Source organism: Gordionus sp. m RMFG-2023, chromosome 5 (assembly GCF_954871325.1).
Source record: "Gordionus sp. m RMFG-2023 chromosome 5, tfGorSpeb1-WG-v2, whole genome shotgun sequence".
Taxonomy (NCBI): domain Eukaryota; kingdom Metazoa; phylum Nematomorpha; class Gordioida; order Chordodea; family Parachordodidae; genus Gordionus; species Gordionus sp. m RMFG-2023.
The window spans coordinates 1,385,002-1,410,434 of record NC_088779.1 but is presented as its reverse complement, the minus strand read 5'-3'; the positions used below and the strand labels follow the sequence as shown (position 1 = coordinate 1,410,434).

Genomic DNA, 25,433 nt, shown 5'->3' with positions numbered 1-25,433 from the left:
TTTCTTTAAACATAAGATTTTAATCTTTTTTGGGCCATTTGCTCCATTTTCGATTAAAATGATTTTCAAAATTATTATATTATGCATTTTTTATATATCAGATAATTCTAAGCAATTTTTATCAACATTTATGGAAAGACTTGTTTTATACTATTTGGGCCTCGATGATCCCCAACTACAATATATGTTTTTAGAGTCCAAATACATATATTAAGGGGTAATAAAACGGACACAATTAATTTTTGAATAACTAACCGTTTATTCCTAATCCTAAGATTTCTTTTGTAGCCTTTTTCGAGTATATTTTATATAAATTTCCTCATCTTTGGACTTAAGTGTGGAGATTAGGTAATCCTAATAAATTAACAAAAATTATATTTTGTCAGAAATATGATTGACTGAATATAAATGTCAGTTAACAATCATATGTTAATCCATTATCTATGCAATGAGTGGTTGTAAAAAAGTCGCAAAACTTTCAAACGAAATTACCCACTACATAAAAAATGTACAAAATAAATTAAATATGGTGTATGAAGAACTAAATTGGAGATCAGACATTACAATCAAGGTTATTATATACATCTTTAACACATTTACTTATTTTATTCAGTCAAAAACCGATTATTTGCAATGTCCATTTAATCTTAATCATTACATACCTGAATATTCATTTAAAACTCATGTCGAAAGGTGCAAGTTAATATCTCTAGGCTATTCACTAAAAGATAAGGTATAATTTTAATAATTATACAAATTATTTTTAATCTATAAAGGAACTCCCAAGTTCAACATTTTTTTATCAAGGCAGAATTAATATTCAAACTATATATATTAGTAAACTTTTATTTTAAAAATATTTTTTTAATTAGCTATGTTTTTAGATCAGGAAATACAAAATGAAATACTAAAGGAGACAGCCAAAAAATACAATGCTCAAGGTTATTTTTATATTAACCAATTAACTTTCATAAAAAAAATAAGTGAAATATATATTTTTTATTCTCCAAAAGTTATTTATCTCATATGGTTAATGTTTATAGCTGAATTGAATGTGACTTACTAGATATTTTTCTTTTCTTGTTTCATATAAAATTACAAAAAATATTATCATATTTTTAGGTACCCTATCAAATAAATTAATTCATTAATATGAAATTATTGCCTAAAATAAAGTTATAAATAAAATTATGGGCATGGCAAAAATACACTTCCCTGAAAACTATGCATTTCATATAGAAGTTCAAATTTAAGATAATGTTATTTTGATTTTAAGATTTCCACAATAAAATTAATATAGAATCATATTTAGCTCTTTGAAGAGATTTAGAAAATGGTTTCTTTATATTTTACTAATTTACAAGTTTTTTAAAAAATATTTAAAAAAAAACTTAAACACTATTCAATAATAATTAATTTTATTAAATTTGCTCTTCTATAATAGGAAATACTTAGGGATGGTTAGTTTTTAAGGATGCCTATTTTAGTCATGCTCAACATTACTTATATATGTTAGTGTAAATGTGTGTTTTCTGTCAATATGTTATTTAATTAAATATGGTTTTATTAGCTAATTTTTTATAAAAAAAATATGAAAGGTCTGATTTTTCTGGAAATGTATTTCAGCATTTAGAATATCTACCCTAAGACTTTTATGCAATTTTAAGATTAAATTTTATAATTTACAGAGTTGTTAAAGTAGCTAGATGCAGAAATGTCACATCTGGATATGTATTTAGATTCACTTTATAAAAAGTATTATCTATATACATATATTATTCTAGAGGTAGATACTTTTATTAAACGCTTTTTTAATCTAAAAAATAAAAATTTGAATGCAAAATTTATTTTATCTAATATGAATATATAATTTAAATATATATATTAAAAAATATTTTGACTAATATAAAAAAATAATATATAGTAGCCTCACTAGTGTATATCCTTTTTTAAACATTATTATGATTATTTAAAGATTTGTGTAAAAAAAAAGATTTATATAAAGATAAAATGGTACCATTGAACAATGAAATATTCTCCTCTCGATTCCTTCCTGTTGAAAAACTGGCTATACATGATACGATAATTAAATTAGCTAATGACAAAAAATGTCTGCAGCATGAAGATGTAACAAATGGTATTCATTATAATATATACTTTTTATGGATAATTTTATTTACCTAATTTACTCATGTAAATATCAATAATTAGATTTCATAAGTTGCTATCGAAAATTATTTAACATTTTATATTTCTAGATAAATTTTTTTAACTGTAGTTTTTAAGATTACAATTTTTAAATAATAATTATTGTTTTGTTTATTATTTAAAATAACTAGAAAAATGTTCTAGAGATGCCAGGAAACTTTGCAAAGAAGTAGCCTCACGTAGGAATATTCCGATCAATAACAAAAATTATAACGAGGTTTTCCCTTCGTCCCGTTTTAATATAATTATCCTAACCCATATTTTCGTATGATCTGTTTTAATTGAAATACACTTCAATCAAGTGTTTTCATGTCCATAAATTTATTTCCATATAATACTTAATAATATACATATATACGGGATAGGTTCTAAATCGCTAAAACAAAAATCTTTTAGCGATTTTTTTTTAATTTTCAATTTAAATACAAGTATTTAATCCCTAAGTATCTATATTAATTTCAAATTTACTTTAAAATTTTCTAGGAGATATAAGCCATGTTCCCAATTTTTAGCGATTTAGAACGGGAACCATATATACATCTTAATACAAATCCTAAAACGAAGATAAAATAATTGCAATATATACACTCACGTGTATTGTTGTTAAACGGCTCGTTTTGAGCCGATTTTTAAAAACCGCTAGCTCAATATTTTGCCCTGAAAAATAGTAACCCAAGTCATAAAAATTTTGCTCATATATAGCACAAAGGTCTAGACATCGACTAACTGAATCTCAAGGCAATGAGCAACAACACTACTCACGTGATACGAAATCTTAACACAAAGATTAATTATTGTGTTATTGTATCTTCACGAAAAAAAATATTGAAAAACGTCACAACTATAATTATTTTATTTTTTATATCATATAAAATTAAAATTTCCCTCTAATAAAAAAGATGCTGAAGGATGTAATAGGAAACCAAATGACCCTTTTTGATGACGATACAGAAACAAGTCATGATATTGGATCGGCCGCCACTTCTAAATCGTAAATCAATTTAAACAAAGATAAGCGTTTTATTAAATTGTAATTGGGAGTTTAAGATATCTCCTCCCTACAATTTGAGGTTTATGTTTTATCCTTTTTTGGTTATTTTTTAAATATGACATTATACGTCATTTACTGTTAAACTATTCATGTGAAAAGGTATTATCGTGAACACGTTTCCGAGAATGCAATCAGGGGTCCAAAACCATAATAAATATTGGTTTCGCAAGTTTAGACAAAAAAATAAGTGTTGATCTCTAAAATAAGAAACTAGTAACGCCTGATTCAGTTACATTTTTTTTTTGGAATGTAAAACAATAGTAACTTTTGAAATCACGTTTTATATGTTATATATTAATATATGTATATATATCTCATTCATCATTTTCTCAAATTTAAAATGACCGCTTCTTAAATACAATGTCTCACTTTCATCCTACTTTTGTTAGAACTCATGGATTTTAAAAGGGTTCCAGTTCATATAAAACACGATTTAACAGCTGATTGATTATTAAAAAAAATTAATTTTATCGTTAATTCCAATTCATGATAATAATCATTACATTTTTAGTGTTTAATAAATAAATTCACCATAATTCCAAATTAAATTCCTAAATGATGAGCCTTGCATAATACTTTATCCATAACTATTATAACTTTTTTTTTAAATTGTAAGAAGCAAGCGAAAGATTAACAAAAAAGACAAGAGTCGGCACAAGAAGCATAAAAAACATAGGAAAGAAAAATGACAGATGCCAACGATACTAATTGATTTTAAAAAAATGTCACGAGATTATAACTGATTAGATTTTCTAAGAATCCTTATATCCCTTCCGGTGTAGCAAGCGTGTGCTCACGTGATCATAATTATTCTACGAGTTTTTTTTATATAAGATTTTATTTTCTACCATATAAATAAATATCATTTCGGTTATATAAAAATGTATCACATATACAAAAATCTGCAATTGTATATAAATTCGTTCAAATAAAGAAAACCCAGTCAACATGTTATTAAATCGAAATTGGTAAATGAATTACAAAATAATGGTAAAAATTTAATTTATAAAACCCTGTTAAAAAAATTTTTTGTGAGATGAATTCATGTTTTTGGAATATAAATAGGATTAATAAAATTATATGCGGATAAAAATGTAATTTAAATTCAAATAAAAAATTTTTCTCATAAATTTATAAATGGCGTCACGTATTGGGATTCAACTTCGAAACCGGAAATGAGTATAGAATGCTTGGTATAGGGTAAGTTTGTGTAAATTATTAGATGAGAAAAAAAGTGAATATCAATAAATATATTATCATTATAATTATATAAGCCTTAATAATAATGATAGGAAAATTTTTTTAAAATCAAAACACATTTCATTCTAATTTTATTAAAAAAATATAATATTTTTATATGTAAATATTTGTTTAAGTTGATAGAATAAATTTTAAAAAAAGATTCTATAAAATATCACAAAATTATACGAGACCAACACCTAAACTTTGCTATAATTTGACCAGTTATTACGGTCTTAGATGCGGCAAAATGTTGAGATTGATTAACCCTCCTCAATTCGTTCCAAGATGGCGGACAATTGTTATTGTAAAGGTATTAGAATTAAGAAAACAAGATAAAAGGGTTTTTCTAAAAAATGGATTCAGTTTGCGGAGAAATTTAAAAAAATCCCGCCAAAAAAATCATTTCGAGCTACTCAGAACGGTCCAATCGTAAGACATATTCTTGAGGTAAGTGACGGGTAAGCTGGGAGGGATAGGTGGCCATGCCCAGGAGCCATCGAGACGTTCGTCTATGCGAGTGCACGCTAGGTAGGGCGTTTTTTGAAGTATCTCGTGAAATTCTTGGTAATCTCTGCTGCGTTTTTGGGGATTGGTGGTCGCGGTCAAAATGGGAAAAGTGTTGACCTCTAAAGTAGCCGCGTGACCCATTATCAAGAAATCTCCCTCTTTTCGAATAAAAGAATAAATAATTATGTTTAAAACGTCACGAGAAGACTTGTCTGTCAATTTTTAATTAAGGTTTGGTAAACAAAAGAAAAAATTTAGATATTAGATCTTTCAAAAGTAAAAATTCGTACATATTTTCTTGGAATAGATTTATTTGAAAAATAATTTTTTTTTAATGTCACATGAATATAAAACAATTTCGTCTCAATGATTGGATAACCTTGACACCCTGTTAAAAATACTATTCTCTTTTTGTTTTGAAAACTTGGCTAGGCGCCCTAAAAAGGATTAATTTAACAAATAGATGTTTCAATATTTTAATGTTCTATGTCTCTTTAATACTATACTTCCAACTTCCATATACAACTATTAAAATATAATCCTAAATTTATAATTATAAAAAAATTGACATAGAACATTATAATAATAACTCCAACATCTCAAGGACTTAATATTAAATCTATACCTTGTTGATCATGCCTCTTAGCTAGGAGCCTCATGAATTTTTCCCCTCTTGCGTAATATTCTTCTAACGTTTCGCTGGGGTTGTATTGAACCTCAGGCATCTTTAATAATAATTATTTTTTAAAAATAAATTAAATTTAATAAAAATAAATAATATCAACAAAAAAAAACCGATTTTAAAACTTAGTTAAAAAAGTGTTACTTTGGAAATATTCGAAGAAGAAATTTCTAGATATTTTACGAGTATTGTGATGTAATGTAACTATAATAAAAAGATCCAATCCTAACTATTATGAGCTGGGGAACAAAAAATCTTAGTAAATACCCCCCCCCCCCCCCCCCCAAAGAGATTTAAAATAAATAAACCATCGTAACGTATGTAGTGTCTATATTGAAGCTGCAATTTTTGAATCTCTGAGGACTCATAAACACGGGTTTAACTTCTCGATGCCATCCATACCATTCAAAAAGCCCCGGTTCTATTCGTATCTTGAGCGCTTCGTCTAAACCTAAACCTTTTTTTTATTGTTTTAAAAAAATGGTTTGAAGATAAGAAATAGGTAGGGTATAAAAAAAAATTTTGTCGATTTTGTGGGGGGGGGGAAGGAAATAGTAAGCATATAATACAAGTAAATGAGATTTGGTGTTTACAGAAACAGCTTTCTAAGAAGCCAATCAAATCTGATATGAGGTTGATATCTGCCGGATAACCGATCCGATATATAATCACTACAACTTTTTTATGATTGAATATTGTAAGAGGACGCAACTGTATATCATTAGGCACCCATTCTAGGAGCTCTCGCTTGTTTGCCCAATTTTTTTAAAAAAATACAATTTTAAACATCTTACAGCGCGAGCTGTTATGTGTAAGATTTATACAGCTGCCTAATGAGGCTAAAATCCCACTAGGCCAAAAAAATGAAGCGTGGAAGAATGGCAAAGGCGTAAAAAGGTCTTAAGTCCTTCGATAAATTATAATTATCGATTGTTTAAACAACATTTATACAATTTCGATATATAAAATTATGAAAAGATATTTTTACCAAAATATTTTTAAAATATAACAATTATTTATGGGTAGGGGAAGAATGTAACAATGCTTAAATTTATCCTTATGAGTGTAATTTTTTATGAAAATACCATTTAATATTATATCCCCCCTCCAATAAGCCGTAGAGAGAGCTGCAAATTAGATGGATTGTAGTTAATGAAAGGACTGGGCAACATGGGTTAACCTGAAAAGAGCCATTAACAAGAAGAGGCTATAACCACCTACTTCCATCTCTCAAACAAAAAAGATCATTTTATGGCCTGCAGGCCCGCTTCAACTCGGGTTCTTGGCCCGCGGGCCTCTGATTATGATGGTCGGGTGGTAGGTGGGAATCGGCTCGAATCTAACGGGGACGCGCTGCGGATAACCGGTGAATATATTTCTGTTTCTTTCTTCCAAAAGTTGAAATGTTACCCACCACAACTTCCTTTTTTTCTAAATTAATAATTCAGGCTTTCACCGTATTCTAGCCCGCTAAAAAAAAACAAAGTTTTTACTACACATTTTTTTTAATATATATATATATATATAGTATATATGTTAGCGTCAATGTGTTTTTTCCGGCAATGTGTTATTTTTTTCAACTTTAAAGCAATTTTTAAGCGCGTTTTTTTAAATTTAAAAATCTGATTTTACCGGAAATGTACTCAATCATGCTTGGAATACCTACCCTAAGAAATTCAGATAATTTTATCATGAGCTTTTGAACCTAATATAATTTATATTATTTCTTCCATAAATTTTTCATATAAATTATAATTAACTCAAAATTTAAAGGTAAAATTCTCTACAATTCATAAGATAGGTATTCCAAACATGCTGGAATTCATTTCCGGTAAAATCAGATTTTTAAATTTAAAAAAACGCGCTAAAATATTGTTTTAAAGTTGAAAAAAATAACACATTGCCGGAAAAAACACATTGCCGCTAACATATATATAAATAAAGTATATTACCTTTAAGAATGTAATGCACAGTTTGAACGCACCTGAGTGACGGAGAGCAGTACACCCAATTTAGAGTCTCGTAGAAGCGGATCTTTTTAAAATATTGACCTAAATGCATATATGCAAAATTAGAGTTTTCTATTTTTTTTAAAAAAAATTTAAACCAGTTAAATAGGCTTCAAACATCCCTATTTCCGTGATAGAGGGATCCTTGAAAAATTCTCTGAGTCCAGTTTTCCTCTTGGGTAAATACCTCGGCATGTTCAAGTCTCTATAGCTATAATAGGGGGCTTTACGTGAATTAAAACAATAAATACGTGAATTTTGGGCATTATAAAAAGGCGATCCTTCATTCATCCGCTCTTGAGCGGGCACAATGAGTTTTTTTTTTTTGAAACTTAAATTTTTTTTAAACTCATATTTTCTGTCTCCTAGCGAGAGTTCCTTCATCCGAAATCACCAAAAATTATATACTAACTTCTTTTTTTTTTTAATCATTCAAAAATTTAATACACAAAAGTTTCGTAATAATTTATACTTGCTTTCATTCATTCTTTCTTTCTTTTTTCTTAATTTTATTATTTTCTTTCTCTTTAATCATTTCATTCATATATGATTGACATTTATTATTTCTCAAATTTACCAATGTTAAAATTTTTTATTTAAATTAAAGCTACAGAATTATTACTCTCGATGAGTGCGGCTCATTTTGAGCCGATTTTTTTAAAACGGCTAACCCAATTATTGTATAAGGAAAAAAAATATTATTGCGAGCCTTAAGATTTTGCCAATAGGTGGCACAAAGGTTTAAACATCTGTTACAATCTCGAGGCTTTACTCAATAGGTGGCACAAAGGTTTGAACATCTGTTACAATCTCGAGGCTTTGCTCAATAGGTGGCACAAAGGTTTGAACATCTGTTACAATCTCGAGGCTTTGCTCAATAGGTGGCACAAAGGTTTGAACATCTGTTAACGCAATCTCGAGAGACTTAGACAATATTTCTTCTGTCTAAAATACACTGAGTTACCCGGTTTTTAAAAAACCGGTTTAAATCGAGCCGATTAACAATCACTAACTTTTGATGAATTAATACATATTTAATAAGATGGAGGTTGTAATCAATGCAAGCGTTCCCCTTTATTTAATCATTTCTTTAAAGAAATAGATTCGCCTCTTAATATGGTTGGGGTAGGTGTTATCCATTATGATACCATTTATTTTTTATAAAAAAAAAATTTAAATTTTATTTATATAAGATGTTAAACGTCAAATAGGTTATTTTTTTAATTAAGTTTAAATCATATTTTATTAAGCGCCATTTTGAAAATTTTGAAAATCTGATTTTACTGGATTTACCAATGACATATATAATACCTAGACTGATGATTCATTCATTAAAAGTGTACATCAAGTGCAAATCAACTGGAGACGCCATCTTGGTTACACTAATCATTATTAAAATTTTAAATGCGTGCCTAATTTATTCCTATATCTATGCAAACTTTATTAAAGAATTACCGGATCATCGAGATAACAAGGAAGCAAGTTATCAATTTAATAGTAGTTTATAAACATGAGAATAATTACTATATATGATATCAAAATGGCAGGTCCAGCTGATTTTCTTTTAACGACGCTTAAAAACGCATTTTAATGAATGAATCGTCAGTCTAGGTATTATATATGTCACTGGGATTTACGTATATCTAACCTATGAATTTAGGACAAATTTGTTAAGAAACTTTAGAAGTTAATATAACTTAAATTAATTTTTCCATATATTTTATTTATATATAAATTTAAAAATGAGTCAAACGGAAAAATTTGTCTATAATCTTATAAAGTAGGCATTCTAAAAACAGATGGAAATATATTTCCGGTTAAAATCAGATTTTTTAAATTTAAAAAAAAAACGCGCCTAAAAAAATGATTTTAAAGTTGCAAAAAATAAGAAATTGCCGGGAAAAAAAACATATTGGCGACTAACATAGATATATAAGATAAAAAATAAAACTTTTCAACTACGACAAAAAAATCAAAAAATTATCGGCACTTTTTTTTACCGAGCCCTTAAAAGGTTTTTTTTTTTAAAAAATATATATATAAATGATTTTATCGGAATTAAATCTGTACCGAAGATATTGATTTAATATTTTATTTTTCGATTTATTTCTTTTAATAACAATATTCTTTGATTTAATTTTGCTTAAAGATTTCGTTATATCAAGAATCGCGTTTTAACCCCTCATTTACCGTTAACCGTTAGCTGTGATTCGCGCTAATTGTGAATGAGGGGTAAAGTTCCTAACTCAGGGTATGGGCCGAGATAAAGCTCCAAAGTTTTGATTTGGCTTAAAAAATTTACAACTTATTAAACTAACTATTTGAAAGTTTAAAAAAATATACGATAAATCGCCATTTTTTGGAGCTATTTGTCAAGGAATGGCCCTTTTATACATTCAAAATAATACAGCGATACCCACTAAAAGGTGACCACATCATAATCTCGACTCCTTTAGGTTCAGCCCCATTCAAAACTTTAAGGTGTTTATTTAATTTGGCAATTATCTCTGTTTTACCCCACAAAAAAGATATAATCGCCCAATTTTATGTGGCCACATAACGGAGGTTTCACCGTATAAAGTGTACTTATGTTTAAAATATATTTATTTTAAATTTACACGTTTCGGATTTGAAGACCGAATCGTACCAATCGGGCGCGAACGTTTGATCCGACCTCTCTCCGTGCCGCAACAATAAGTACCTATGTTTCACGGTCAATTTTTCCGCCTCAAAGTCGATTTCGTGATCAGGCTACGAGAGAAGATGAGGGGAGGGGGGGGGGTAATCGAATTTATTTTAAATAAGAGTTTATATTATATTATCAGATGTTATGATATCAATAGGGTAAAGAAAAACGTATTCTAATTCGTGGTTGCGTCATTCGCGAACTATATTGTATAGGTAGTGTTGTTAATTTGCTTGATCGGTGTACTCGGGACTGTTCTGAGCACAGACCCGGGGATCTAACCCAGACCCGGCACAAAAACCCATTTATTTTTAGATTTGGGGGGGGGGGAACTTAAGAATATAAGATTTATTCATTAGGAGAACAAGCGTTATATCTTGACTGTAGTAATCATAATCACTATTCTGGGTTGGTCTGCTGTTGTGAGACCTAAAATGGAAGGTCTCATAATGGCAAGCTCGTTTAACTAACGAATTTTTTTTTAACCGCGTTTTATTGTCATTTATTTGTTTTAAATGTATTTTTTCTATCGCACTTTAAAAGCTCGTAAGGCTAATATAATAATCCAATCAAAAATAAATTATCAAAAATAGGCATTTTACTTTTACTTATATATATATATTCCACAATAAATTTTTTGTATTTTAAAAAAAACTGGATGTTAAAATTAAAATACATATGCTTAACTTTAACAGTACATTTCAGTTTGCATTTGATTTTTCGTTTGCCTTAGAATAATTTGATTAATAACTTAGTTAACCATCAGTTCGAATTTATGATTTCTTTAAAAATTCATATTTAGAACTTTCCGGCTTTAACATCAGGCCCTAGTGTTGTTAACCGGCCCGTTTTGGGCCGATTTTTAAAAAAAACGATGCCTAACTCAATACTTCACCCAGAAAAAATATTACCCATGCCTGAAGATTTTTCTTCATAGATGGCACAAAGGGTCTGGACATATGTTATCGAAATCTCGAGGCTTAAAGCAATATTTTCTGGCTAAAATATTGAGTCAATCGCTTTAAAAAATGGGTTCAAAGCGAGCCGTTTGACAACACTAACAGGAACATTACGAGCGGAATTTCCCTCCATTTAAAGAGATTCCTATTCCTAATTCCAATGTTTCAAATGAGTCATGTATTGAAATTTTTTATAGGAGTTTAATGGGGGGGAGAGGTGGAGGTTTGTATGACTCTATCATCATTCATTCGATCATTACTGATCTCCGATATAAAAAAAAATAATCCAAAATATATATATTTTTCTATAAGTTAAAGAACGCCATCTTGCGGAAGAAAATATATTTTTAGTTTGAAAGCATTTACGTATTGATTTGGTTGTATTTTTTTTTCAAATGATATAATTTTAAATTAATACAATAAATATCTATGTAAGGTTAACATTAAATTGTACTTTTTTAAAAAAAAATAAAAATAAGCTAACGTTATTAAATAATATATTTATAATCGTATCCAATAATTCGTAATTTAAAATCTATATAAATTAGGAGCGTAAATTACCTTAAAACCTTTTTTGGTGGGGGCGTGTTATGATATGTTGTTACAAGTTGTACATTATAGTCATATGTGGAATGTATTTTTATTCCCCTATCTCTTATATAATGTCACATAATTTTTTTTATTTTAAAAAGGGTCAATTTTAGAAAAAAATAATTTATAGCGGACTTCACAAGTGAACAAGTTATAATTTATTTATCCATTTCTTTCAACGATATAATGTCTAACTAATAAAACACCAAAAATAAACCCCCCTTTTTAAAAATGGAAATAGGTTTTCTTTATAAGAAGAAATCTAATAGTTTTCAAAATTTTGAGAGTAATAAAAAAAAAATTTAGCGGTAAAACCGAGGACCGAGTTTAAAAAAACAAAAACTTTGCGAGGCCACAAAGCGAAAAAGAAATTTGGCGGTTCTTTAAACAAAAAAAATGCTCGGTTTACATCAAGGATTCCCAAACAGAGGCCTAGTTTAACCTGTAAAAACCGTTTTTGAACTCTTTTTCATATAAACTTATATTGAATTATATATATATGTTAGCGACGATGTGCTATTTTTTCAATTGTTTTAAATTTAAAAAATCTGAGTATACCGAAAATGTATTTGATTATTTTTGGAATTACTTTACCCCATGAATTTCAAACAGATTTTTACCACGAAATTTTAAAACTAAATATAATATACGTTAGTTTTTTTTTTCCATAGATTTTTTCACATAAATTATAGAATGACTCGAAGGTTAACGGCTAAATTTATCTACAATTCCTAACATAGGTATTCTAAATATGCAGGAAATATATTTTCGGTAAAATTATATTTTTATATTTTATAAAAACGCACTGAAAAAAATGACTTAAAAGTTGTAAAAATATCACATTATAGCTAACATAAAAAACACCCTTTTCCCTCTTCCATTTCATCATTAAAAACTAGTGTTGTTCAAGTCACCTACCCTTGACCGTCTTCTATTGTAGCTTAGCCAAGCTTGTTAGCCTAAAATAAAATTGAATTAAGCTTCTAGGTTGAGTTTCAACTTGAAGATTGATTCTAATACTTTTGGATAAAAATATGGCTATACGCTGTATTTATAAGTTGAACTTAAGTAATCTAACAACACTAATAAAAACACTTGTACACATATATATATTATATGTGTTTTTAAACGGCTCAATTTCAGCTGATTTTTAAAAACGGCTTACTCTATATTTAAGCCAGAAAAAAAAATTGATCAAGCCTCCTAATGTGGCTATGAGATGTCAAGGCTTTTGTATCTATGAGAAAAATCTTCAAGCTATGCCTAATATTTTTAAGGATAAAAATACTGATTTAGCCGTTTTTAAAAATCGGCTCAAAACTGTGCCGATTAACAACACTACTTATATATATTATTTTGATTTTAAAAAGGAATAATGTGATTAGCTTATTAACGTTGACAACAGTTATAACCTTAACTATTTTATGTTTTTTTTAGAATATTTCGAACTTTCCGGCTTATAGCAAAGCAAGCCCATTCCATTATAAGTGGCAAAAATTATAATTCGTGTATCGTAATTTTTTAGGAGGGTTTAAGGGGGGAATGTGGTTCTATCATCGTTCAATAAATCACTACCGGTTTCCATATGAATAAAAATAGTCTAGATATATTTTTTAAATATATAACGCCATCTTGCGGAAGATTATATATTTTTCTTTAAAAGCATTTTTATTTTTGTAGTTGTTTATATTTGGTTATTTTTTCCCCATTTTCATAAAAATAATATAATTTTAAAATTTATCTACTTAAAATTTATAATGTTAGGTTAGCCTTTAAATTGTTTTTTTTTAAAGTTATTAATAATTCACTTTAATCGTATCCGATAATTCGTTATTCAAAATCCATATAAATGAGGGCGTAAATTACTTTAAAACCAATTTTAGTGGGGGGCGTGTTGTAATATGTTGTTACTAGTTGTACATTATAGTCATATGTGGAGTATTTTTATTCCCCTATCTCATATATAATGTCACATAATTTTTTTTATTATAAACATCAATTTTTGAAAAATAAATTTAGTCGCGACTTCAAAGTGAACAAGTTATAATTTATCCTTTTCTTTCAACGATAATGTCTGAACTAAAAATTATCGGTAATTAAATCCCCTTTCCTTTTTATAAAATGGAAAAAAAATTTTAAAAACATTCACATTATTTTTAGTAATTTTGAGAGTTTAATTATGTATCGAAATCTGCAGGTTTATATCTGGAAAGTAATGTTGTAGACAAACGCTTTCGTGAACGAAGTTCGTAAAAAAAAATGACGAACAGCGTTGCCTGCCTCTTATTTTTGACGAACTTTGAACGTGAACGCGTTTCTTCATTTTTTTTGACGAACGCGTTCGAATTTAACGTTCGTTCAATTTTAAAAACACAATTTATTTTTTTATTTACTCGAAAAATTTAGTGCTGTTATTAAAAAAAAACGCGTTGCGTTCACGATGATGAACGCGTTAACGTTCGTTCAAAATTTTATGATAAATTTTTTTTTAAAATTAATTTTAATATAATAAATGACTTATATTTTTTTTTTATCACGACATATTAGCCATGTTAAAAAATAATATAGTTTTATTTTTTATAATATAAATTATAAATACAATATAATATAACAATTAATTTTTAATAACAAATGTTTTTCAAAATTTTTTATGTGATAGGACAGGAACGCCTGGCCAGTTAATACGGCATTGGATATATTAAAAACGCGCTCTACAGGGGCAGATAAGGTTATTGCTGTATTGTACGTAATAAGCAACTCCTTTTACAAGGGGAATTTATTTAAAAACATTTTGTTTTGTCCTTAAGCTTCAAAAAAAATTGAGATAGGTTATCCTCCTCCAATCCATCCTCACTCAACTTTCTCGTCAAAAAATGGGATATTTCGAAATTAATAGTTCTTGCATTATCATTTCTAAGGTTTCCAAATGCATTCCTTTTCAATAACACTATAAGTTTATTTTTTTTAAATAGGTTCGTTCTGTGGAAGTTTTCTCCCTGGCCATTTAAGCTTGAATACCAGATGTAATTGCAGGAAGAACATATTGATCTTCATATATATGTTCAAATCTTTTTTTTTTTTAAATATATGTAAATAATTTGATAGTGATAATCATATTTAATACTGCGTCTCTCAATAGTTGACCATATTTTAGGCCACAAATTTGTTTTTATTTTTAAAATAACTATCGATATTGTTGGGGTCAAATAGGCCCAAATGCATTTTTCTTCACTTTCTAAAAAAAATAATGAGAGCATTTGCAATAGGTTTCAATGATCTATTTTAAAAATTTAAAACAATTTATTCTGATTCTATAAAATTTTATTAGGAAGAGTATTATTCCAAAAAATGTTTTATCGTTGCGAAAGCCTGAATAATCCATTCCATGTCACACACTTCGTCAAACAAAATAGAATTTTCCTTTACTAACGAATCTATCTATTTTAAGGAAATATAATAAGAATTTCATCTTGTAGCAACCTTCTTTATAAGCAACCGTGAGAAATTTCTCTAAAATAAGCAGAAAATGATGTGGATTAATCTTGTTTATCCCAAAAATTTTTCCACTTATTAAATGCACTTTTTAAGATGTTTATTATATAGATAAATTTTTCTAATGCATTTTCAGCATATATGGATATAAAGTTTTCATCTTCTTATTTTGATTTTCAAATACCACATTTAATGATAATGGTACAAATTCATCTTCCTCATCTTCAGATATTTTTCTCAAATAATCTATTAAATACATTTAGTAAAAGAAAATTCTAATTTGTTTGACAAAATGTGTGACATGGAATGGATTAGCCAGGTTTTCAAGCAATGATAAAATTTTTTGGAAGCATTCTGTACAGTAAGTCCTAAAAAAATATTTTAGAAATTAAAATAGATCATTAAACCTAGTGCAACTGCGCTCATTATTTTTAAGAAAGTGAAGAAAAAAATGCATTTGGTGCTATTTGCCCCCAACAATAACGATAGTTATTTTAAAGTTTAACAAAAAAATTAGAGGCTTAAAATATGGTCAATCATTGATAGGCGCAGTATTGAATGGGATAAATAAAAGGTATTAAAGGTATCACTATCAAATTAATTACATATATTTTATTTTTTCCAAAGATTTGAACATATATATGAAGATCAATATGTTCTTTCTGCAATTATACATACAGTATTCAAGTTTCAATGGCCATGGATAAAACTTCCACAGAATGAACCATAAAAAAATTAACTTATAGCGTTATTAAAGGACAAAACAATAAATGTTTTTAATAAATTGCTCGCGTGAGAATAGTTGTTTATTAATACCACAATATCCTCATCTGCCCTTGTAGAGCGCGTTTTTAGTATAGCCAATGCCGTATTAACTGCCAAGCGTTCCTTGTCTATCAATTAAAAAAATTTGAAAAACAATTGTTATTAAAAATTAATAAATTTTTTATCAATATAAATATCTTTTTATTCACCATAATCAAATAAAACTATATTATTTATTTAACATGGCTAATATTTATTTATATTAAATTAAATTTATATTTTAAAAAAATTTTCATAAAATTTTAAACGAACGTTAAACGCGTTCATCCACGTAAAAGCTTCTCTTTTTTTGTCCAATGAACGTTGAACGCGTTTGATTATTTTAGAAATGTTTACAGCACTATTTAGAAGTAAACATTTATATTTATTGTCAACGTGACAGACCAGCTGTTGACCAATTTTTACTACCCGATTAGCGCGACAATAAAGATTTTCCCGACTCGGCTCAACTAAAACCAAAATTTGATTTTAAAAAAAAATTAATAATAATTAATCTTCAGATCATAAAATTGCGAAGATTTTTTTTCCTTTCAAGAAGATCAAAAAGGTTTTTTTGCAAAATAAAATTTGGAATTTTTAGGATAAAATTCGATCAAAAATCCTTTTTTTTGAAGCGTTCTCATAAAATCTTCTTTTCCAAAATCTCTTAAAGAGATTTGCATTTTTGGAAGAGCATTTTTTTTAAACTCCGACTAGGAACATAAAACTAATAGTTATTTTTTTCCAATTTATCTAAAAAAAATAAATATAAAAATTTTAATTTTTTTTTACCCCAACATTTATTTATATTCTTTTGGTATCATGTTTAGATAATTAAATTTGAATTTGTCAATTAAAATTATAAATACGTTTTTTTTATTAGAAGTTATCGCAAGTGAGACAACAGATATGCGCCATTTTAGTTTCCCCCATATTTAAAAATGGCAGTATTTTTTTATTTTTTTTCCACTATAAGATTTTCGTTAGCAAAAACGAACTGGTGGTTCTTTAGCAGCTTCTGTTACACAAATTCAAATGCGGAAAATTAGTTAGCCACTTAATACATCACCGTGCCAGAATTGTATATATTTATATAAAAGTTGTCAATCACATTGATGCCGCAACGTGATTGGTTGAAAATATTATATACTAAAATATTATTATTTTCTAATTAAGAAAAATGATAATTTATCTATAAGAATATGATATTTATATTCTACATTCTTTGTTTTTTTTAAATAAATATTTTTAATAAATTAGAATTTTACGAATAAAATATTTGATATAAAGAAATTAATTTTTAAATTTTAAATCAAGAATAATAATATCCTAAAAACTTCGGAACAGAATAATTATAATTATCATACATACCTTAGCCACGTTCCACCATTCCGATAGTTCTTCGGGAATAGACCTAGAGAAATCCTGGTATTTGGTAAACATCCTGTAGAAGTCTATCTTCGACAAGATCCTATTTCTCCTAGAAGGAGCCCCGTCTACTTGAGAATAGTTTTCGACCCCGTTAGATGTAGCCACGTTTTCCGGAGGAAGACAAAGGTAGATTGTACTTATTTAAAATTAAATAATATAAATATAACTCGCGAAATAAATATTTTTAGCAAATATTTTATACGTATTATTATATATATTTTCTATAAGATCTATATTCGAGAATCAACTTCATTCAGATAGGAGCAATTCTTTTTTTAAAAAATTTTTTTATCCACTTACTCTATAACATTCCAAGCACATATCTTGGGCACTTTACGCAGCCATTCCGTATGAACAGTTCTGTAAAGTCCCGTTTTGTGGGATATGGCTTTGACGGATTGGGATTTGCTGGAGATCAACGCCCTCGATTTCCGTTCTCCGGAGGAGCGAGTTCCCGCCAAAATGGCATCATCCACGCGCAATTCCTGGCTAACTTCGCCGCTAGACAAAACTTTGACGATCCCGCCGATTTTAACGAGCAGAGAATCCGACTCGCTTCGAGGAATGGTAGCAGGTACGCATAAAAGTTCGTCGTCGTCCTAGTTACGTTTAAATGAAAATAATAAGAACACAAGTATGGCTCAGTAAATAAATAAGGCGACCCATTAAGGGTTCGCTTTAACCCTTAGGCGACGTGGCAAAAAAAGATAAACTAATTACAGACCCTAATAATAAAATCAGGGGTGGGAACTGGGAATATTGATTTTTTTTATAAACCAGTCACGGATTTAGATCAGCTGATTATTAAATATTCCTATCAGGATTTTGTAACAAATTTAATTATCAGTATATGAATTTTTTTTTTTTAAATATATCTATCTTCCTTTTTCTCTCGTTTTTGTCCCATAATTGTTCCCCGATAAACAAAGAACAAATTATTGGCAAGCAGACGATAAACTTGTGTGAATTGGGGTGGCGAAGGGGGGGGGGGTAAAAATTTAAACTCACATCAAAAAGATTGACGTTGTGAACCGCGTAGACCGAACTGCATTTAGGGCTACCAGTCAGGGAGCGAATATCTATTCGAGAAATATCGTTAACCGGCTTGAACGAGGCCGAGTTTTCGTGTTCCTTAGCCGGGGTGACCAGTGATCTAAATATCTGGATAAATGTATAGCGTATAAAATAAAATTTTTAAAGAAAAACCCAATCATTTTATTTTGTGTTGAATAAAATATCACATGATTTTATTTCTTACAAAAGGAATCTAAGAAATATAAAAAAAAACATATAAAGTTTGAATCTTAACTTGGCACTGATTGAGTGTGTCGTCGATGGAAAGTAGATTTATACTGAAGGCGTCAGGTGATAAGCAATCTAACTCATTATCGCCATTTTTATCGACAGGGAAGAGCCCTTGGGGATAACAGTAGGTGTTGAGCAAACCCTTAAGCTTATTGGACAATTCCTGGAATTTCGTGTTGTCCATTTTATTCTCCAGCAGTTGTTGGAGCGGCGTAAAATGTGGTGGTGGAGGAGTATTCGGACTAGCGGCCATATTGGAAGAGTCTACCCGCTTTTCGGGATCGGATAGTAAATCCGGATCAACCGAAGCTAGGATTGGGAAGACGAGTTTGTCTTGACTTATCGGGGAGCACGATCTGTCCCACAATAAGGAGTAAAGCGGAACGGGAGTTATGGTTTTGAGTATATCTATTTAGTCATATTTTATAAGATAAATTAAATTTAAAAATTCTATAAATAATTATTTAACTAGCGAGGGGAACCAGTGTTGTTCGATTAAGGTCGATTTTTTTAAAAAACGGCCCGACTAAAATTATAGCCGAAATAACATTGAAGTGCGCATGCGTTGCAAGCGCTAATAATGCATTTCAAATGGCCTCGCGCACATTGGTATAAAAATTACCGTTCGGGCGTTAGCAACCATCATAAAAAACGCAAATAGGTTCGCTACGCTTTGTAATAAATAAACTTACTTATTCTCCTGAAAAAAAAGGGATATATTTTAGAAAATTAAAAGAAAATAAGAAGGCAGACGATAATTGCAATTTGCAAAAGACAAATCCTATTTTTTTTATTGAGAACTTATTTAAAATTTTGAATCGTCGGATATTAATTAAAAATAAGAAGACAGCCTCAATTCAAACAAGTTAGTCTCGAAATTATTTAATTTCAATATTAAGAAGAGAAATCACTTTTGCTCTTTAATAAATCGATCAGTTTGAGCGAGAATTCTTGAATAATCTCCTGAAAGTCTTTGCTGAGAGCGCAACCGATCATGTATTCGTTCATGTAAGGGGTCAAGGATAGGTGAGTCCTTTTCAATCTTTGGATCACGGTGGATGATTGATCAAAAACTTCCAGTAAAATGTTTATGTTCTTAGTCGATACCTAAAAGATATATAAAAAAACGACTTAGGATTGGTCAGTTTCGTTCACGAGATATAAAAATAGTGAGAAAAAAATACATAGCATTAAATAGGATAAATGTAAAAAACTTAGATAGCGAATAGAAAACCAAAGAAACTACTTACTTAAACCCTCGTTCCCAGTTGGCGCGAATTTGCAGTGGAGAAATATAAAAATACAGAATATTTTGTATAATTCGCCTCTAATTCCCGCTGACTGTGGAATATAGGGTTAAACCGTTGATTCATTCATTAAAATATATTTTAAACGAATCTTCTGATGACACTCCATTTTGTGTTTCCTGTATATATATATGTAGGATATTTTATAAGTAAATGAAACTTAGTATTGATAATGCAAGGTAAGATTGATTTGAAGATGGAGGAGGGTTATGGAAGAGAAGGAATTTAAAATTAATATAGAAAAAAGATAAAGGTAATGTCTGGAGGAGAAGATTTAGATTGGATCGCAGAGACAGACATGTGGTAATATGGTGTATGTGGGAAAGGAGTTACTTAAAAACTCCATCCATTTTACCTGCTGTTGTCGCAAATGTGTTTATAGTATGTGTAATGGTATATAGAGAACCTACATTAGGCAAACATGATGTTTGATTAAGTGTATGCATTGCACATTTATATAACCCTTCCATGCACCCTAATCAATTTAAAAAATATATATTTTACATTTTTTATATTAATTTATATATGTTTAAATATAAATTAAATTGATTAAAATAAATCTATCTAATATAATTTTAAAAAAATTAATTTCCTTGCTATATTATTTTCTATTTTCTTTATTATTCTTATTCCCCAGTAATATCACTATTCATGTTGGATAAGCAGATAATTGCACAAACATTTGCTTTAAAAAATTGGATTAAACACCTTAAACAAAGGTGTTCATGTTAAAATCCAATCTGTAGATTTATGAAAATAATACTGTAAAAAATTTAAAAAAATACGTTTTTTAAAAATACATATTTCAAGAATATAGCTATTAGTGGTTCCTATACAATAATCTTACAGTGTCTTTATGAGAGAAAAAACTTGGTAGAGATTCAATCCTCAACCCTTCCCACTCCCAAAAGAAATTTTAAACTTATCATATATAAACTGAGTTGAATATATATATATATATTCAAAAATTTAACAATAGTATGAAGGAGTGATCTGGTTCAACTTATTTTTTTTTGTAGGCCAGGCTAAACAGCTTTTGAACTAGGACACCCCTTAATTTGGTTTATTTTAAGTATTTAGTGGCATTTTATTTATTTTTTGCTATTATTTTAGACTATTTAGTAAAGAGTTGAACCAGTACAAACCCTTAGATTTGTATACAAGTAATGGCCATAAAATAAATGTAAAAACATATATATAAATTATCCCCCCCTCCAAAAAAAAATTTTAAGATAAAGAAAATATAGTATAATTATGAAAATCAAAATATATAATGAAATTGAATAATATATATTAAACCGTAAACATTGGAGTCAAAGGAATTGAAAAATAATAATCACATGTTGATGGATAAACATTCAAATGATTGACTAGATAGTCATAAATTTGTTTAACCAGGTAATTACTTGTACAACAGTTAGGAGAAAATGATAACAAAACTATATAATTTAGATCTTCATCTTTCTTTAATAAGGGGTCTTGATTATGAGACACAATCCTATTTATTACAAGAAGAACATAAAATTTTTATTATGTAGATTACCAATTAATCAACTTAGATAGGTCATTCTTTCCATTTATGGCAATGCTCTTCAAGCTATTGTAAAATTATAAATAAAAATTCCAATTTTATTAGTTATTTAACATGTTTAAAATATATTTGAATATTTTATTTATATTATAACCTTATTTCTTTTGAAAATCCAATATTAATCAATTGTTGAAGAATAGAATCCATTTTTTTTATGTATATAATAACTAGAAGCAAAGGTTATGATCATGCTGATTTAACAAAAAAATTTGAACATTTTATAACATATGGCATCTGGATCGCTGATAAGAAGTTTATCTAAATTTTTACTATATTTATTCTATTTACTTTGTCTACTCTCAAATATATAATAAGCATAAGATATATAAATCGATAAATTTAAAACCCAAGAAATTATTTCCCTGATTTCATGATTAAGCCTTATTCTAAGTAATATTTTTTGTTACGTTTTATTTTTTTACTTTTAAAATTCCAGTGTTAATGGGAGGGGGGGGGGGTTAAGTCATTTTCTCGATATATCTTATAAGGGGAGTAAGTTCACACAAATTTTTCTATAGATAAATAATTTAAAAACCCAGGGGGTGGTAGAAAAGGCTCTCAGGGGCAAGCTAATGTCTCTGAATATAAGGAGGTAACAGTAATTCCCCTTCCAAATTTTCACAAAAGAGCACTGCGAGGCATTTGTAAACTTTTTGAATATACAATTTTATAAACATATTGAAAAATTTTTTATATATTTAATTAAGCATAGCTATTTATTTTTTATATAATTTTACCTTAGACATTCAAAAAACTTATCATCTTAACTAAGATAGTTACAGGTCAGAGGCAAAGTATTATAGTTTACGATTTATTCTCGAATTTAATACAAAGTTTTATTTTGGTATATTTTACAAAATAATTGCGTTGTAAAATAAGGAAAAGCTTAATTTATTTATTAAATTTTTTAATAATAAATAGCTTTTAGTAACAAAAGTAAAGTTTATAAAATCCAAAAAATATTTTTTTAAATTAATAGATATTTTAATAAAGAGGAAAGGGTATATTTTGTTTTAAGTTATTCTTCTAGAGGAGTTGTTTTAGTTTTCGTAAATTTTTATTTGGGTAAAATTAATAATATTTTTAAGATAATATGTGATAACAAAAAAAGCATTTTATTTCTCGAGTTAAACTTGCATAACGAGAGAAATTTTCTTTTCCATTCTTCTTGCGAACTTCATCTCGCATTTAAAGAGTGATACATAATTCATTCGTTGACATTTAGGCGAAAAAATCTAAGCCTAAAATAAATATTACTCTTGTCTAAACATCAACCGATTGCTGGCTTCTGCCAAAATATCAATTTAAAATTACAAATAAATTATGTGCAAAAAAAAATAAATAACAAAAAATTTATTAATGTTAATATAAATGCACATAAAATAATTACCAAAAACAAATAAAATACTCACAAAATGTATAATAACCATAAAAATATCAAATAATGAAAGAGATGTGATTAAGCAAACAAATCATTGTTTAGAAAAAAGTTACAATAACATTGAAAGAAAATTAACCCAATTATAAAAAATGGTATCATGTAACGTAAGCAGATATATTGAATGGGTAAAAAAAAACCCGAATAATATTGGAAGGAAAGTAAACCAATAAATAGGCATTGTATTTGTTTCCTATATAATAAATATATTGTTGTTATTTTATTATGCGTGATGGTTCATAGGGAGAAACTTGGTCTCCGGAAGTAGAAAGTAAGGGTTTAAATCTCTCTGCTGCCAAAAAAAAACTTTTCATTTCCGAAGTCAAATTTAAATTTAAAACGGATTCCGGACTTCTATTTGGTCGGGCCGGATTGACCGAGGTTACAAAAATCTAAGTCGCCCTCAATTTTATAATATTAAGAAGATAAGAAAGTAAATTGATACATTTAAATTGATAAGATAGGAAAACGATCACTCATAGATTTTGGAGATTATATGTTAGATTTCCATTATTTTTTTCTTTTTGTGGATCATCTATGGCATACAATCTTCGAGATATATTTAGAAAAATTCACAAATATGTAAAAAAAACTTTGATGGGAATTAGCCGAGATATCGTTTGACTATTAGAAACTGCTCTTCAAATATAAAAAAAATTAAAAATTTAAATGGATAATTTTTTTTCTTCTTGTAATTTAGCTTACTCTCAGAAATAAAGGCCTTATCATATCGGTTCCATTAAAATTATAATTTGCAAACAATACGTTTAAGCTGCCGGGATTCAGAAAAAAGGAATAACAATTTACTATAGAAATGAGATATTTAAAAAAAATAAGATTGTCTTTATTTCATTTATACATAAAGAAACTCATTAAAAATATTTTGCCAGAACAAACAATAATAAAAAAATTTTTTTGAGAAAATTGAAATTTTTATTTAGCAATGGTATAGGATTTTTTTTTAAAGAAATCAGTGAAAATTTAGCGTTATATTTGATTCCATGTAATGGAAAAAAATTTTAAGCATATATTATAAAAAAAAAATTTCAATCTATGTTAGATAAAAAACACATTTAAGCCAACTCTTACTTACTTAAATAGACAATTGGCGCTTATGATTTAAGAATCAATGTGGGTAAATTATAATTAAATATGTCTTTTGATTAATGCATCGCAATATATTCATTGATTCGCAGTAATTCTTTCGCAATTTCGCGCATAAGCATTCGCGATAAAAATAAACTCACTATAATGCGTTCGCAATTAAAGTTTTGCTAATAAAGGTTTCGCTGAAATGTATTTACTCTAAAGTGTTCTCTGTTCAGTTTCGCATAAATAAATTAGCGGTAAAAGATTAGCGATATTTTCTCAGTGAATGTTTCGGGGAAACAATTCTCGAAATTGGTTTAGAAATATTACCTTTTCTCAATTTCTTCTCTATAAATAACATTCGATATAAAAGTTTCGATAAAAATTTTGGCGATAAATATTATTGATGCTGGGTTGGTTGCCTTCAAATTTTTTTTTATCAGTTACCTATTTAGTAAAAATACATTTTCATTATGTAAAACATTATTTAGCATTATAAAGGTCTACTGAAAACCTGGTCACATAAGTTTTTTTGAATAACAATTTTAAAAGCTCTCGTGTGTTACTGCTTCATTATATTACTCAGAGATTAAGGATAATAAGTACCTAAGGTTTTAAACAAGTCGGATTTTTGATTTTCTTGTTTGGATTACTGCCGCCATAAATTTATCAACCATTTATATATAAATATTAACCTGTATTTTCTACCACTAACCATTTTATACTTATAAATATTTAAAATTCATATCCAAAACTCTTATAATTATTACTGTATTTTTAATTTTTTACTATAAACGATACCACTAACCTGAATAAATTCTATTACTCTTATTTTATATAATACTTTAGGTAAAAATATTTACATATATCGGATCTAAAAATACTATTGACTTATCTTTATTAAAAAAAACTTTTAAAAAGTACTTAACATACTAAATATTCGTTTGTGATGCTGAACCCAAAGTTTTATTATAAATTGGAAAGAATAATGTATATTTATAAATCACAATTCTAGTACCATAATATCCTTATAATCTTGAT

At 28.0% G+C, this 25,433-nt stretch overlaps 2 protein-coding genes and 1 long non-coding RNA gene across 3 annotated transcripts; 2 read left to right on the top strand and 1 right to left on the bottom strand.

The window, feature by feature from the left end:
* The first annotated feature begins 460 nt into the window (after positions 1-460).
* LOC135929320 (uncharacterized) lies at positions 461-837 on the top strand. The gene is made up of 3 exons (XR_010572560.1): positions 461-571; positions 614-733; positions 777-837. It is a non-coding gene; the product is annotated as an uncharacterized LOC135929320 (long non-coding RNA).
* Positions 838-878: 41 nt separating this feature from the next.
* Positions 879-4,254, top strand: LOC135929369 (uncharacterized). Its single transcript, XM_065465911.1, has 5 exons — positions 879-941; positions 1,994-2,137; positions 2,340-2,425; positions 3,108-3,199; positions 3,876-4,254. The coding sequence occupies exons 2-5, from the start codon at positions 2,011-2,013 to the stop codon at positions 3,946-3,948; spliced, it is 378 nt and encodes a 125-aa protein (XP_065321983.1). The 5' UTR covers positions 879-941; positions 1,994-2,010; the 3' UTR covers positions 3,949-4,254.
* On the bottom strand, positions 4,188-22,062 carry LOC135929767 (uncharacterized). Its single transcript, XM_065466477.1, has 13 exons — positions 21,960-22,062; positions 21,818-21,871; positions 21,574-21,772; positions 19,879-20,074; positions 18,972-19,375; positions 18,671-18,823; positions 17,963-18,261; positions 17,603-17,798; positions 10,318-10,450; positions 7,643-7,741; positions 5,999-6,147; positions 5,634-5,733; positions 4,188-5,166 (listed from the first exon to the last, which is right to left on the bottom strand). The coding sequence occupies exons 1-13, from the start codon at positions 22,010-22,012 to the stop codon at positions 4,901-4,903; spliced, it is 2,301 nt and encodes a 766-aa protein (XP_065322549.1). The 5' UTR covers positions 22,013-22,062; the 3' UTR covers positions 4,188-4,900.
* Between the last annotated feature and the right edge of the window lie 3,371 nt (positions 22,063-25,433).